This window comes from Clupea harengus, chromosome 10 (genome assembly GCF_900700415.2).
Source record: "Clupea harengus chromosome 10, Ch_v2.0.2, whole genome shotgun sequence".
In the NCBI taxonomy this organism is placed as follows: Eukaryota; Metazoa; Chordata; class Actinopteri; order Clupeiformes; family Clupeidae; genus Clupea; species Clupea harengus.
The window spans coordinates 7626331-7642845 of NC_045161.1; the positions used below are offsets into that span (position 1 = coordinate 7626331).

General features: G+C 44.4%; 3 protein-coding genes across 3 annotated transcripts in view; all 3 read left to right on the forward strand.

Moving 5' to 3' along the window:
* Positions 1-281: 281 nt before the first annotated feature.
* On the forward strand, positions 282-1498 carry psmb11b (proteasome 20S subunit beta 11b). The gene is made up of 2 exons (XM_042708977.1): positions 282-953; positions 1095-1498. Exons 1-2 carry the CDS (start codon positions 282-284, stop codon positions 1458-1460), a joined length of 1038 nt encoding a protein of 345 aa, XP_042564911.1. The 3' UTR covers positions 1461-1498.
* A 269-nt stretch (positions 1499-1767) lies between these two features.
* LOC105894259 (proteasome subunit beta type-5-like) lies at positions 1768-3850 on the forward strand. Its single transcript, XM_012820742.2, has 3 exons — positions 1768-2033; positions 2624-2930; positions 3403-3850. The coding sequence occupies exons 1-3, from the start codon at positions 1821-1823 to the stop codon at positions 3687-3689; spliced, it is 807 nt and encodes a 268-aa protein (XP_012676196.1). The 5' UTR covers positions 1768-1820; the 3' UTR covers positions 3690-3850.
* A 707-nt stretch (positions 3851-4557) lies between these two features.
* LOC105893950 (cadherin-24) overlaps positions 4558-16515 on the forward strand; it is a 25747-nt gene continuing 13789 nt past the window's right edge. Inside the window, exons 1-4 of the mRNA XM_031575176.2 lie at positions 4558-5078; positions 9854-10949; positions 15870-16164; positions 16407-16515. The exon at positions 16407-16515 is cut by the window's right edge and continues 11 nt beyond it. Coding sequence (XP_031431036.1) covers positions 10137-10949; positions 15870-16164; positions 16407-16515 — 1217 coding nt within the window. The 5' untranslated portion in view covers positions 4558-5078; positions 9854-10136. The remainder of the gene's footprint in view (positions 5079-9853; positions 10950-15869; positions 16165-16406) is intronic.

Below are 16515 nucleotides of genomic sequence, written 5' to 3' on the forward strand. Positions count from 1 at the left end.
GCAAACAAGATACACCGATAGAAAGATAGCATTAGGTGGCAATAAACAATTCCTCTCAGATCTAAGAAGAAGCTTTGCTTGTTAACTTTGGACTGAAATGGCTTCACTTGCTCACGGCACCTACTAATTAACCAGCTTTTGTTCATTAAATCAAAAGGTTACATCAGTCTCACAGAGGTGACATCGTACTGCTGGCTGTTTACAATGCATTGCTGTTTAATGTAATTATAGCCTAGGGTTAGTTATCATTTTGTGCCTGTGATAGATTTCTTTAATAATTGATGGCTTTGCAGGAGGTCTGTGGCTTCAACAAATTCTCTTATCTCTACTCCGAATGGAATATTTCTGCGTCAGCCTCTGTGTACTTGGAAGACACCTTTTTCTCATTCCACAACAGGAAGAACACAGACTTTGGAGGTTTCTTTACAGGGAGCAATGGAAGTCCTCTAGAGCTGTATGTGCCAGTGGCTGAATACCTCAAAGAGAGCCCACTACAGTTTGGCCAAGCAAGTCCGAATGTTACACCTCAGCCTACTGCCAAACCTGAGTACTGTTCTTTACCTTCGCTTCCTTTCCCTGCAGGCATACCCTTATCTGCCTCTTCGTCCATTCCTCTACCTTTCCAGCTGTCTCATGGTACGACCACCCTGGCCTTTCAGTTCCAGGGTGGTGTCATCGCCGCTGCAGACACGCGTTCAAGTTGCTCTGGCCTTGTGGCATGCCCATCCTCGCAAAAGATTCTGCCAATCCACTCCCACCTGGTGGGTACCACCTCGGGGACCTCGGCTGACTGTTTCCTGTGGAAGCGCATCCTTGCCCGCGAGCTGCGGCTCTACCAGCTGCGCCATCATCGGAGACTGTCCACAGGGGGTGCTGCCAAGCTTCTATCTCACATGCTACATCCATTCAAGGGCACAGAGCTATGTGTGGCGGCAACTCTCTGTGGTTGGGATGTTGGGGACAATGCAGAGAGGGAGAGTACAATATTCGCCCAGACAGTAGAAAAGAATCAGGAGGAAACAATGGAAGTAAATGAATCCCTGGAAATGGTTTGTCAGAAGAGTACCCAACCAGCTCCTGTTGGAAACCTGCAGCAGAACCTGTGCGGCCCCAGATTGTTTTATGTATGCAGCGATGGCACCCGCCTACAGGGAGAGCTGTTTTCTGTGGGATCTGGCTCACCTTATGCCTACTCCATCCTGGACAGAGATATATGCTGGGAGATGAGCGTGGATGAGGCTGTGGCGCTGGCCAGAGAAGCAGTATACAGGGCCACACATAGAGATGCCTACTCAGGCAACAATGTGGACCTCTATCATATCACTGCCGGGGGCTGGAAACGCAGAGAGAGGGAGGAGTTGAAAGAGGAGTATTACAGGGAGAAGGAGCGTGAGAGAGAGAAGGTGGCTGAGAGAAGAAGAAAAATGGAGAAAGCAGATGGAAGCAAATGTGTGAAGTAGGGGTATGATTGGCTACCCAAAATAGGCATAAGCCAGTGGACATATAAATAATATTTAATTCAATAATTATTCCATGGGTTTGAATTCATATTTGGTTTATTATAAGTGTCAGTTGATATGTAATATTTTGTATTTATTTATTAATGGGTTCTATTTATGAGTAGACCTGGCTTTCAGTTATTCTTATTAATTTTATTTGCAGACTAGCCTACTCTAAAAACAGAAAATCAAGTGGGCTGAGTGCGAACATAAGATGCGAAGGTGGTTATAGCTGTCGGATGACGTATTTCCGTTTTCGGCTAAATGTTTGGAAGAACATCGGAAGTGAGTGACTAGCCACAAACTTGACTGCTTCACACAATGGCACTGGCAGATGTACTCCATGGTGATTCAATACATTTTCAAAGGCCACATGGGCTAAGCTGGAGTTCAGGTGAAAATCACCTTGGCTTTAGGTCGGAGTTTGGAGATGGCAACAATTTTGCAATTAAAGCGTCTCTTAACGGCGGTTGTGACGATGGACTGGAGAAGAAGATAGAATTTCTTCATGGGACCACCACTTTAGCATTCAAAGTGAGTAGCAAACATTAGCCAGCTAGCGGGAGCTAGTTAGTTTACTTAAAAGGGCTCAAGTTCTGCCAGGATTAACATATTCCACCTAGTATTAGTATTTCCACGGTGATTTAAAGACCATGGGAGTTAGATATCTACTTAACGCTGGGTAAGCTGCTAGCTAGCGTAGCTATCTAACGTTAGCATCACTTGTGTGTGGCTAGTTCGCTAGATAGCTAACGGTACACTTGTGTTATTGCTGTGTCATGGTTATATCTTGTTGGTGATATATCGCCTTCATTTTGCTATTATTTTGCTATTAACTTGTTTGAGTGGTTATCTCCAAGTTAATGACATATGTAACGTTAACGCTGGTTAGTGAACTGGAATATAATGTCAAATTGATGCAAAATTAACGTTATAGGCTAATCAGTCCCTTCAAAATGAGCCCTGCTGTATAACACTGTCATGTCACTGTTGATACAGTTGTTGACATTTTCCTGTTTGTAGTCGATTGAAATATTCATTCAAAACAGCACCAATATATGTTTGTAAAATATATGAGTGAAACATATGGTACAAATCCGTTGAATATACTCCGTTCTGCTCAGTTCCAGCATGGTGTCATAGTAGCGGTGGATTCTCGTGCGACAGCTGGCGCCTACATCGCTTCACAAACTGTGAAGAAGGTGATTGAGATTAACCCATACCTGTTGGGCACCATGGCCGGTGGAGCCGCCGACTGCAGCTTTTGGGAGCGTCTGCTAGCCAAGCAGTGCCGCGTTTACGAGCTGCGCAACAAGGAGCGCATCTCAGTGGCTGCAGCCTCCAAGTTGCTTGCCAACATGGTGTACCAGTACAAAGGCATGGGACTCAGCATGGGCACAATGGTGGCGGGATGGGACAAGACAGGACCAGGTATGAGTGTGGTGTTCCTGTGATAACTATCCCAGAAGTGTCATGATATCCAGCTGTTTAATTGACCTCAAATTATTTACGGGACTCACACCTGAGTTGTGACTGAAGTGCATAAATCACACAGTTTGTGTCAGTGAACACGGTGATAATCTTAACTCTGGTGTAATGATCCACATAATTAATGATGTACAAATTCACCCTGTGAGTGCGCTGAATTATGACGCAATATGGCCTCTTTTCCTCTAGAGGGAGCTCCATCTGTTTCTGTGAAGGCATACCCTTTAACTGTTAATTGAACAGTCACCTCTTCATTTGCCCTTCCTTCCTGACTTCTTCCCTTCTTTACCTCAATTTGACATGTCTCATCCTTTCCCATCCATCTTCCCTGTGCTCCCTCCTTTCTCATGGTCTTTCATTACCCTTCATCTCACCCTCAACCTCCCTCTCACCCTCTCCCTCTCTCTCTGACCAGGTCTCTACTATGTGGACTCCGAGGGGAACCGTGTGTGTGGTGACCTGTTTTCCGTGGGTTCTGGCTCCATGTATGCCTACGGGACCCTGGACAGCGGCCTGCGCAATGACCTGACCGTAGAGGAGGCCTGTGAGCTGGCCCGTAGAGCGATCTACCAGGCCACCTATCGAGATGCCTACAGCGGAGGCCAAGTCAATCTGTACCACGTTCACAGTGAAGGCTGGACCCGGGTGTCTCAGGATGATGTGCTGAAGCTGCACCAGCAGTACGCTGAGAAGAAGGCATAGATGCTGGACCGGCAAGACAGAAGATGATACCTCTGATAATAAATGGCCAATCTCCTCATTGCCCTAAAGGCATTGGTTGTTTTTGTTATGTTTCATTACCGTATTAATGGTTTTGTATGATGATAAGATGTTTGGAAATAAATGCTTTTGTTCTGAGCTCATTTTATGTCTACCCATTTCTTATAGGTGAGGTATAGGTTATTCATTGGATATATTTATACACACCTTCATTCCATTTCTACAGCAGGAATGTCTTAGAATGAATTGTTATTGTTTATCATATTTATTAGCTGGGAGAGCCACCGTTTTTGGTTTTCTTTATGCTCTGAAAAACATATGCACCTAATGCACAGAACTACATATCTATGTTTTATCAGGAGCACATACCTCCAGTGTTGTTGAACTGCATCGCTGGCCTTATGGCTGCAGGCTTTCATTATGGTGACGCACTCACCCACCCAATTGTTGTTCCTTTCATAGACGTTTAAAACTAATTTAGCTTCCCTCCTGAGCGCCCCTGAGGTTGTTACTTTAAAAAGAGCCGAGAAGAACCTGCTGGAATGTCTCCCCTGGGACATCTATTTATCCCCGCACTTCCTGTGTGCATCTTTAAAAAAATACGGAGGATGTAAGTGATTCTAGCTCTTAACACCGTCCTCATTTTCGCTCTCCTCTCTGTGAAGTTTCATTGTCAGCATTTTTTCCTTACCTCCTCTTGTCACCAGCCACCTGGCAGCCAGGAGAAAGCGTGAAGAGCAAGGATAGAGACAAAGGGAGGGGAAGCGAGATTGAAAGATGCTGAACTGCAAACCGGGACACATAGTTATTAAATACAGGCTTCCAATGAGACGCACATGCTAAAACTTGAGTGGCTTAACTAGGGACAAAAAACCTTGTAACACTACTGTAAAACTAATTTCCTTTGGTTGACATTGCATGTGTGTGCCTGCAGTAATACCGCCTCTGCCTCCCTAACTCATTAGACATGGAGGACTCTTCCAAGTCCCTGTGGTGTTTGTGAAACACGCTCTAAAAATTAAGTGTTAACAGTGGTGCTACATTTCAACCAGGATTCGACAACAGCAAGACACAAAATGAAATTGCTTTGAGCCACTGTTAAGTTTTGAAAAGAACACGGGGTAATTGTTCTGATGAGCATCATAGTAAGAGGTAATTGTGAGAGGGTAAGGGGTGAGAAGTGTTACGGATGCGAGGAGGGGAAGTGTGTGAGTGTATTTGAGAGAGGGAAAGGGAGAGAGAGAGAGGGAAAGAGAGAGAGAGGGAAAGGGAGCGCGCGAGGGAGAGGGATACGACAGTCATTTCGGATCTCGCCGACCTCAAACCAAGAGTAGGCTAAACACCAGAGGAGCGCAAGATCGTCAACACAGGGTAAGGAAGCCTCTAATCACGTCAATAATATGTGCAATTTAATAAAATTACAAGCTTGGTCCGCGTGTTAATAATTGGTTCTAGGTTGAACCGTTATGTCGCCGTAGCCTTCAAACTTAGACCACATTGTTTCCTCGACGAGTCGAGAGTAAATTCTAGTCAAGCATGTTAATTGCGGACGATACGCGAACAAAACTGCGAATTAGTGTTAACGAATATTTAGGTCATTTAGATTATTTCAGTGGCTTCGTGTTTGTCCTAGAAACATTAGGTTTGTTGCTTTTCTTATTGTAGCCTAGACGTCGAAGGTTTGCGGAGGGCTAGAGCTCATTCAAGATAGAATGGTCATGTGGTGAGAATTTTGCCTTTAGGATCGGAACAGCTGCTCTCAAGATTGTTTGTTGGATATTTTATGTATTTCCCGACACGAAAATAGAGACATAAAACAATCCTGTCATGGCTATCCAACTGATCAAACTGAGAACAATTTGTGTTGTGTCAATTCCAGTTGACTGAACCGCACAAAAAGCTCTGACAGATGGTGCCAACGTGATGGTAAAATGCCTCAGCGCACCGGTTACCGGGTTCCATGAGAACGCGTTCAGCGCTCACCTGCAGCCCGCGCGGGTCTCATACGGATCTGCACGAGAATCACTGAAAGTTAAGCGTGCGGCATCGTTTTGCCAGCAGAGTACAATGGCAAGCTTTAGTTATTGCAGTTAGTCCATGTGTATAAATCACATTAACGTTCGAGTCAGATGGATCACAGCGCGCAGCGTTCACTGACATGACGAGGCTGTGCCGTGGGCTGAAGGCAATGTGTCTATGCTATGTTAATGAACAGCTTTGAAGTGTATTTTTGTTGTGTGTGTGTGTGTGTGTGTGTGTGTGTGTGTGTGACCAAGCATGAGAGGGTAAAATGCTTTTTTTCTCGGATGTTCTGACTGGCCTATTTAGTTTTCACGTCCTTCTGTTTCACATAAACAGCGTGATTTGAACAGTCATAGCCTACTGGTTAAAACGCTTTCAAATGCAGTTGATGTTAATCCCTTAAAATAATGATTTCAGTGATAACTAAATGAGACCGATAGCTCTCCTTTACAGATATTGATGGAGCATGTCAAGGAGATAATGGACTTTTAGGCATATTGAGCAAATGTCCTTTGGTGTGACTAAGATTGAATTATGGGCCTGTATAGAATGTATAATGACAGATTGTAAATACGTATTGAATACATATTAAATGGATAGGCAACCTACTCTCCTTCAGTTGCTCCTTGCTGTCTGACCACTGAAGTTGTCTGGAATGCAAAAGGAGCTATTTTTAAGAGCATCTCGTTTGCTGTGAGGTCTGAAACAACGATTTGCCATTTGGAAGTGTGTGACCACTCATCATCCTTCTCTGAGCTGGCACTTGTGAATCACCAACACCATCTCTCACATCGCATCTCTTCTCTCATGTTCTCTCAGTCTTCTTCTCACACAACCTCATCTCTCATTGTTTTTTAATGTATTTATTTTCCTCTCTCTAGCTCTCTCTCTCTCTCTCTCTCTCTCACACACACACACACACACACACACACACACACACACACACACACACACACACACACACATGCACACACACACACACTTTTACACATGACATGTCATCTTTCTTTCTTTCACTCTTGTATGCCTTTGCATCACCCCCTTTCTCCCTCTTTTGCCCACCTTTCCCTCCTGTACATCTCATCAGTATGAGGCACAGGTGAGGGCAAGTCCCTCCTTTAACAATAGTACATTATATATCCAAACCCAACTTGAAGCACATACATGCAGAGCTGAGGAGAAAAGGAGGCTGGTGTGTGTTGTCAAGGCGAGAGAGAGAGAGAGAGAGAGAGAGAGAGAGATGCTTGATAGGAGAGCATCAGAGGGGAAAAAGAGATGAAATGGGGTAAAGATGAGAGGAACTGTGAACATGGTTTGCTAGAGGAGAGATGGAGGAGAGGGCCATTTGTTTTAATATTGATGAGATGGTGTTAATGTGAGCTTAAGTGCTGTCGAGAAGACAGCATTATCCTTTTCTATCATAGTTATCTCTCTGCTCAAAAGACCAGGGAGACGAGTAGCAGACGAATTTCAGAGTAAAAGGCGAGATCGTGCAACAAAGTAAACAAAATGTCTCATGATCAAACGCTCCAAATGTTTTCTTTGTTCCCAGGCGAAGTTTTTTGGGGGAAAAAGTAGGACAAATTATGAAAATAAATGGAAGTTTGTCTCTTTTTACATCCCTCTAGTAAACACTCCAGTTTCGATCAATTAAGCACAGATGAGTACACTGTTGTGCATAAAACTGAAGCTCAGTTCGTTTGCCTTTTAATTAACGGATTCTGTTGTAAAGTTGAGGGTGTTTTAATTGTGTGGAGATAGTCAGATCTGACAAAATAAATTAATTATGTAGCAGAACTGTGAAGATTCAGGATATTTGAAAGAACATACAAGTGCAGTAGTGGGAGTCCATTAAGGGGATGTTCTAATGAATCTGGAAGGAAGTTCAACATGAGAAGGAAACAGAGTAATGACTTATGAGTCGTGTTTGTGTTCCAGGTAAATTAGTGTTAATCTCTCTCTCTCTCTCTCTCTCTGTCTCTGTCATTCCAAATGCTGTGGGTAATTACAGATCATTATTACTGATAAATGGTGGCTGGTAAATTGAACTGATTTCTTGATTGATTTGTGATTTGTATCTCTGACAGTTAAGACACTCTCAGTTACTGCACTGTATCCTTTATACCCTAATAGTGTCATAATATTCCAAAGTTAAAAATATCAATTTTAATTTTTTGAAAGACTCATTTAAATGCAATCAATTTAGTCTAGACTCACATAATCCTTTTCAAAGAAGCCTGTTCTTGCTGTTATCTGGTGTGAGAGTCAGCAGAACAAAGAAAAAGGATAAGTAGGTCTAATGGCCGTCAGAGAACTGACCACTTGGATTGTTATCATTAATGAAGCTTTTTAGTGTTGCTATATTTAGCAAACGTCTACTAAAGTTTCCGCACGCGTCAGTTGCAGTTGAATGTTCTTTCCCTCAGTCACTCTCCTCTCTACTTCCATTTTGTCTGTGCAGTAGTTTAAAGAAAAAAGACATGAAGAGTTTAATGAGAACATTCAAATCCTAAATTGCTTGAAACAAGTCTGTGACCATCCCTTAAATCTGGGGCAGGTGCAACTGTGCATCTCTCTGAAAGGTGTAGAGAAGAGACCGGACCCAAAAAAAAAAAGAGTGATGAGTGGACGGGCGAGACGGGCAGGGGCTAAGGGATGAATTATAATTGTACATTTTCAGTCTCGTTAAGTTGGCGACAGCTCTCATCGCATCAGGCTTCAAAGATCGATGGCTCAGACATGACTCTACTGCTAACGAACCTCTGATCGTTAAACTTTTGGGCGAGAAGGGTAGAAATTAATTAAAGCATTTATGGGTCCAATTAATCAGCCCTGGGGAGATTCCCTCTTACCTCTGCTCTGTGGTGTATGGGAAAGAGGCCATTTTTTTCTGGAGGGCACATTCTTCATAGGGCGATAGAAAAAGAGCATCTGACCCCTTTGAAGTGCTGTACAACACTGAGATCTCCCACGAGAGACAACCTCTTGAACACAAGAGCTGGTTCATGGTGTCCTCTCATCTTATAGATCCATTGCCTAATCTAACCTCAATTATACCTAATCATTATGTACTGTAGGATACAGAAATGCAATAAAAATGCCTGTTAAATCCCATGCGGTCTGTACCTTTTATCCAACACCAGTTGGTTTTCTTAAACCTGGCGGACTTAAATGCTGAAGCCATTTCATGTTCAAAGACTTTGAATCAAATATTCAGTGTGTGGAGCTTGACACGAGCACATCACACGGTCAGTATGCATTTTTAATATAGTCTAATTGCAATTTGCCATGGAATAAACAATCACATATCACCAGCATTTAATCATTTATGACTGCATCAAGGTTGTTTAGAAAACAACTGTTTGTGCCAGTCAATCATAACAATAGAGTGAGTTAGTATTCTTGAAGGCATCCATGTTGTACTGGCGTGAAACGTTTTTGTTTGTTTTTGCTTTTTTATACTGTATATCATTTCATGCTTCACTAAGGAGCTTACTGTGGTAACTAATATCCTATTAATCTCTAACATGAATGAGATGAGAAAAAAATACTTTTAATTTGTATTTTAAAACTTCGTCTAACAAGTTTGACAATATATTCAACATGAATAGTAACACGGGAAAAACATGGCCACACTTAATAAGTATTTATTGGTACACGGTACAAAGTTGCTAAATTAGTGCAGTGTGCTGTTTATATTATATTATCTTTTCACAAATTGCCCTTGGGGTCAAGGTTAGGGTTAGTAAAATGTAATATTATCTACTTGAGGAGTATAGAGTATAATTTATTAAATGCATAAGTACACTGTAATAAGTATAGTTATTAGAGGGTACTCACTTATATGTGAATGTTAACACAACATGGGACCAAACATTCCCATTCATTTGTACTGGTAGACTCATATGTCATCCTGAAAGCACATTAAAAAATGCCCGGTGCACTTTATCATGATTAAACAAAAAAACAAACCAACATTAAATATTAAAAACAGTCCGTAGACTCTAATTAGTGTACCATGAAATTACATCTTTTTCAGCTGTCTTCATAAGCTCTACTTCCTTACCTAATTAAAGACAATGGTGATTACTCTAATCATGTCATCCAATTATCTCTCCTTGCAGGCTTCCACTGAAGACTTTGGGAGTCCCACAGCTTATGTACACTGTATGAATGTTTATGGGTGAGAAAATAAAGAAAATTCGAAAGAAGAGTGGTGAAATACTATCAAACTTTAATGACCCATGGACTGTGTAAGAGAATTACAATGAGATCACGGGAAGAGAGCAGTACAAGGAAAGAGATGCGGGAGAGAGGATGAAAGAGGGAGTCAACCATTCGTCACCAGGCTCTGTCTGATTGCATCACCTGTAGCCATCTTCCTGAGAAGTGAGACAGCCTTGTAATATGAGCTCCTGGGCGGTGCTGCTTCTCGTTGGCCTGTTTATGTGTTCGGAGGTTGGGGGGGACGACTCAGTGCCCCTGGCCGTGAGCAAACGGTCCCGCGTGCAAGTGACTGAGGCCGAGCTGAAAACTGAGGCAGAGCTGAAAACTCAGGCCGAACTAAGAGGTTTAGGCTACGGACAAAATGAAAACTTCTCAGCACATCTCAAAGACTTGGCCAATCGTAGCCCAGGGGCGGAAGTGGAGTCAAGGGCCCGTGAAATTGAGGCGCGAGTTAAGCTTTTGTCAGAGAACTCGGACGGCTCTCCGGGATATCCTGCTCGTGCAGACTTTTCACCTCACAATGAAACATCAAACGGGAGCTTGCGTCCGACCCAATCAGAGAGACCTCTAGGCTCCAACCTTCAAATCAGAGAAACCCCAGCATCCCCCGCTTCAGCACAAGGGGCCTCGGGAGACCCACTGGGTTATAAAACATCAGCAAGTCAAAGTGGATTAGCAGATGATGTCCTTGCAACACCCCAAATCCCCTCAGATTCCACAAGCGGAGACGACATGGCAACAGGCAGTCACATTCTCAGCCTGTGGCCCGAGGCGGGTGGGGATGCTGAGGAGACAGTCGGCCCTGGGGTGGGCCCCTCATCCACAGACAGCAGTGGGAGTGGCAGCAGCAGCGCATGGCACATGGTCTTTACGAAGCTGGCCGAAGGAGTCGGCCAGGGTGAGCCCCGGTCGCGGGGAAGAAGGAGCTGGACCTGGAACCAGTTCTTCGTGATCGAGGAGTACAGCGGGCCGGAGCCGGTGCTGATCGGACGGGTAAGGCTTGCTGGGTCCCCCTTTGGCTGGCAGTAAACATGATGTAGTGTGTGATTGGGTCGGGGAGGTGTAAAAGTTTCAGCAAAAGCAGTGGTAATATTTTATGACTTCATAATCGAAGTGTGTAAACTCATTTTCGGGACTTCCGCGGTAAACTCTCAGGGGAAGTGGAAAATGAGTTGTATTTCAAAAATGTAATAACAAGCAAATCGAGGCTATTTGATTAGTTTGGTCCCCCTATGCCACTAAACTCAGTGTATGGCAGGGAAAAAAAATAAACTGATTTATATGTAGATGTGGCATGGCACAGTGTATCCAATTACATGCCTTGTGGATACCCATAAGCAACTTGTACACAGATGAGAAACAAGCTCTGTTGATGGATCGTATTAGCTGCAATTGTGGCTTGGACTGCTGCCAAGCCAGTGGAGCAGCCTACTGTATTTTAAACTATTTGGAATCTCACCAGCACCGTGAATGCCTTATAAATGTTTAATTCTTCTCTCTGGCTGCTGTACCATGGGCCAACCTACTGTTACAGGAAAAAAAAAATGCTCGTCCGAGAAGGCGGAGACTTATGCCTGTTTGTTGTTCTTGCTTTGGCATTGTGTGCAGATACAGGTGTGGGGACAATAGCTTGCTTTTTTTTTTCACGGATTTCACGGCTCTCTGAAGCACTCTGCTCGTGATTGCTATGATGTCAGGGCCTCGTAACAGCCTTGTATCACACAGGTTTCTTAGGATTGTTTTATTGAGCTGTGATATCTGAGAGGGGGCTTAATGCGATATATCAGCATGCTTGGATGGGGGGAATATTGCAGGGTACGTTCCCAAGGAACGTGTCTCTGCTTTGAGAGGCGGATAAAAGTAGTCTGTTGAATAAGTGGAGAGGAGAATCCCCAATAGTGGGTAACCAATTGGGAGATATGCACAGACCGAACATCAAAATAATGCTGAGAATGAGAGTGTGTATATGAGAGAGAGAGAGAGAGAGAGAGAGATGGAGGTGGTAGGAGGAGAAGGGGAGGGCTGTTTGGAAAGAGAGAGAAGAGGAGTGGGAGTAGCCTGCTGAGAACTTCATCAGAGATCATTTCAAACATTTCCTTTTTTCCGTTTCTGTTTTGTTCTTATGGACTGGATTAATTTCATCCCCACAGTGAAAATATTTTACCGTATGGGCTGATGCACAGCAGGACTGAGTGAGCAATTAGAGAAACTAAGAGCGAGAGAGAGAGAGAGAGTGGGAGGAAGGGAAAGGGAGAGAGTGGGAGATAGAGAAACAGAACGGATGACACAGAGACAGATAGATAGAAGGAGTGGAGGGTGACTGAGAGAGAGAGAGAGAGAGACTCAAAGAGAATGCTTTACTAAGGACTCAAAGAAAATGTAAGGAAACTGTAAGCACAGAAATGGGAGTGGAGGCAGTGGGTTATTGGCTGCAGTGATGGGAAAATCGAAGGGTTTACTGAAGTTAAGTCACCACTTTATTCAACCACAAATCCCCAGGGCAGACCAAACAAGGCATCCCAAGGTGTGTTTGGGCTTGGAATGACAAAAAAACTCTTAGCAAGACACAGACAGGATAAGCAGGGGAGGGATCAGCGTGGATATACTGAGCAAGCGTATCTAGGCGTGTGTTTATCTCCCTAGCATCCTGAGTTAGCGTTTTTAGCATTTTGCCTCTCTGAGTGATTCTTCCCCACTGTAAAGTGGCATGTCTGAGTCCACTAACCCTCCACACTGCCAGATCCAGCTAGCCTTAACAAATTAGCATGCGTGATGACACGTTTGGCTAACTCCCACGCGCCGGGCAAGGGGCTCTGGCTGCAGCAGCTTCTTCAGACCATGAACGCACGAAGGGCAAAAAGGCTGCAAGAACATGATGACATCATGCCACCTGGGATTGGCCGGGAAAATATGCACAAGAGGGACAAACACATGATGACTGGAGGGGCATGATACACACGGTGACTCATGGTTTTAATGGTGACAAACAAGGCCACGAGAGCTTCGGTGGTCGCCTCCATACCTACACAGCATACACACACACACACACACACACAAACACACAAAGCAACACTATACCCGTGTGTGTATGTGTGTGTGTGTGTGTGTGTGTGTGTGTATGCTGTGTGTGTGTCTCCAAGGGAATCTGGCAGCAAAGTGTTCTCTCCCTGATTCAAAGCTAGGTCATCTTGGCCCTATCCAGAGATCTGACATCTTTCCAGTCATGTAGCCTCACAGATATGGTCTTTGCTGTGACCCCTTGGCTTTGAGGGTGTGGTATTTCCTCCTTCTGGAGAAGCAAATGGCTCCTTTCAAAGAGGCGAGAACATTAGGAGAATGAAACATACATGTGCTCTTTACCTTGAACTGCCCTGGGAAACTGGAGCTCTTAAATGAACACAAGGTGAGGGCCAAGAGAAAAAATAGCATCTTCCCGCCCGTCTGAAACCTATTGCTTTTTCCTTCTGATATAGTTTTTATTTGTAATAATGTATAATTCAATTTAATAATTCAAACATCATTATGATGATAGTATATTCATTTTCTATATCATGATCATAATCATTATTATTAATACTCTTATAATTAGTATTAGTGTTAGTTGAAGATGTATTGAATTAATTAATTAATGTATTGACTTATTTAGCATTAGTCAAATTTGACACCGTTCACCTCATCGGCCAGGAGCTCCATCTCAGTGCAGTTTTCTCTTTCCACTGATGAGTCTCCTCCGCCTGATGAACTGTGAAATAGATTCAGTTTTACTCCCTATCCTGCTCTCCCACATCTCGTCCTCCCACATGGCAGTCTTCACACACGCACACACACACACACACACACACACACACACACACACACACACACACACACACACACACACCCACACCCACACACACACACACACACACACACACACACACACACACACACACACACACCTCACATATCCCGGCACCAAGCTTGGTGACAGCATCCGCAAAATACCACATGTGGCTTCCACTGTCTAATACTTCATTTATCCCCCCCCCCCCCCAGCACCACACACACATAGCCCGCTAAACAGTTTGAAGCATGCAAATGAAGATGTTTTTTATCCTGCTAATCCATTGATCTAAATATACATGCAGTCACATTACAGTAATGCGGCATCTGAAGCTTGCGGTGCCGTGATTGTTGTGGGCCTGATAGCCAGGTGGCCACAAAGCGTGGAGAGAGAGAGAGAGAGAGAGAGAGAGAGAGAGAGAGAGAGAGAGAGAGAGAGAGAGAGCGAGAGAGCGAGAGAGAGAGAGAGAGAGAGAGAGAGAGAGAGGTAGAGGTAGAGGTAGAGGTAGAGAGGTAGAGCCACGCGAGTGAGCAGACTGACAGGAGGACCGCACTACTCAGTCAAATTTCAGAAATGCCATCTTCACTTACTGCGAAGCTTCAGGCGCCAGCTGGATGGACTGCTTATGTCTTTTTTTTTCTTCTTTTTTTTTTTTGAGGTCTGCAGTGCAGCGCATGAGTCAGTTTTAAGGGGGGGTTGAGAAAGTGTGTGTAGATGTGTGTGTGTGTGTGTGTGTAAGTGTGTCTGTGTGTGTGTGCATTTAAATGTGTTTGTGTGTCTTTGTGTGTGTGTGCGTGTGTGTGTGCATGTGTGTGTGTGAGAGAGAGAGAGAGAGAGAGAGAGAGAGAGAGCATGTGTGTGTAATCTGTGTATGTGTTAGCACGCAAACGCGAGAGACAGAGAGAAAATGTGTGAGAGAGGGAGATGGCATGTGTGTGTGTGTGTGTGTGTGTGTGTGTGTGTGTGTGTGCTGTGGGTGAGAGGAGTAGTAGAGGTTGTCTGCTTGGAGAGTGCTGAGGGCTGTGTAATCTCCTCAGCTCTCTCTCCCTGTCCGTGGGCTTTTACCCTGACCCAGCTCAGCAACAAGATCTTAATTCCCTCAACATACCAGTTTCCCATGCAGCAGAAATATAAAGGCGAGGGAGTAAAGGAAAGAAGGATGCATAGAAGGAAGAGGGAGAATGGCAGAGAAGTGGACTGTCTGCCACATGCAGCAGAGGTAGTGACTGGCACAAGGACAGGGCGAGGCGCCACATTAGGGGAGGAGGGGAGAGATGGCAAGTCTTCTGGGCAGGAGGAAAAAGGAGCCGAATCTTCCGGACAGACGGAGGTACAGACAAACTGAAAGGGGAAAAGATAGATTTAGGCAGATGGAGAGAGAGAGAGAGAGAGAGAGAGAGGGACAGAGATACACAGATGGACGTGCAGGCTGTCAGAGTGTGTGTGTGTATGTGATTTCATGTGCCACCCACGTGTGTGTGGTTCTATGTGTGTGTGCCTGTGTGTGTACATGTGCATATGTGTATGTGTGTTTGTATCCATGTGTGTGTGTGTGTGTGTGTGTGAGAGAGAGAGAGGAACAGGAGGGGGCACATGTGGGTTTTGTCTGTGTGTTGTGTGTTTTCTGATTATGTGCAGAGTTTCCAGGGTGATTCTGTACATTTGTGTGCTCGTGTTCCAAAACAATACCCCAGTGACTGGCGTGGTCCAGTGAGTTAATTAGTGCCATGCCTCATCACTCATGTAGGTCCCAGTTGGTCTCCACACACCTGCTGCATCTCGCTGTGGGCTCGCTGTTCAGCATGCCTTAAGCTGAAAACTTTCCAGAGCTTTCTGTTCATTTTAGTTGGTTCATTACTTACTAAAAGAAGCTTATTTTCCAGCACTGGCTAGAAGCTCAGCGATTCATTGGCAGTTAAGTCTGCTATTATCTGGAGTTTATAGATCGATCGATTTTGTCTGGCACTTCTAATTGAGGGGATCAATTTGGTGAAACCTTTTCTGTCTCTTTTTGTTTCTCTCTTTCTCTTTCTTTCCTTCTTTCCTTGCTTCTCATTTTCTCTTTTCTCCTCTCCTGTCTTCTTTCAAAGCTTCACTCAAGCGTGGACAAGGGTGATGGGAGCACAAAGTACACTTTGAAAGGGGAAGGGGCGGGGTCAGTGTTCGTGATTGACGGGCGGACTGGCAACATTCATGTAACGAAGCCCCTGGACCGTGAGGAGAAGGACCAGTATCGACTTATTGCCACGGCAACTGACCATCAGACTGGACGTGCCCTGGAGCCATCTTCCCAGTTCATCATACGCGTACAGGACATCAACGACAACTCGCCTGTGTTTCTGGATGGGCCATACAGTGCCACCGTACCAGAGATGGCCAATATCGGTACTGCAGTCCTTCCACCACAGAGAGCAAGCTCACCCTTATAATACCAAGAGCTGACCAAAACAAAGCACTATACACACATTTTGTTACATGAATTGTATGCACCATCCATATCCATCCATTACCTTCCTGATCCTCTCTCTGTATTCTACATTTTCCCTCATGCTCTGTATATCTCTCCCTCTCTCGATCTGCTATTTATCTGCTGTCTCTCTCTCCCTCTCTCCCTCTCTTTCTCACAGGTACATCTGTCATCCAGGTAACAGCAACAGACGCAGATGACCCTACGTACGGAAACAGTGCTAAACTGGTGTACACTCTTACTCACGGCCATGAGTATTTCTCAGTGGA

Bases quoted from the DNA above. Each gene is read 5' to 3' on its own strand.
- LOC105894259 (XM_012820742.2), top strand. From the start codon at position 1,821: ATGGCACTGGCAGATGTACTCCATGGTGATTCAATACATTTTCAAAGG. The intron at 2,034-2,623 runs GTGAGTAGCAAA...CGTTCTGCTCAG, and splicing joins CCACCACTTTAGCATTCAAA to TTCCAGCATGGTGTCATAGT. The intron at 2,931-3,402 runs GTATGAGTGTGG...CTCTCTGACCAG, and splicing joins ATGGGACAAGACAGGACCAG to GTCTCTACTATGTGGACTCC.
- psmb11b (XM_042708977.1), top strand. From the start codon at position 282: ATGGCTTTGCAGGAGGTCTGTGGCTTCAACAAATTCTCTTATCTCTAC. The intron at 954-1,094 runs GTTGGGGACAAT...GGAAACCTGCAG, and splicing joins CAACTCTCTGTGGTTGGGAT to CAGAACCTGTGCGGCCCCAG.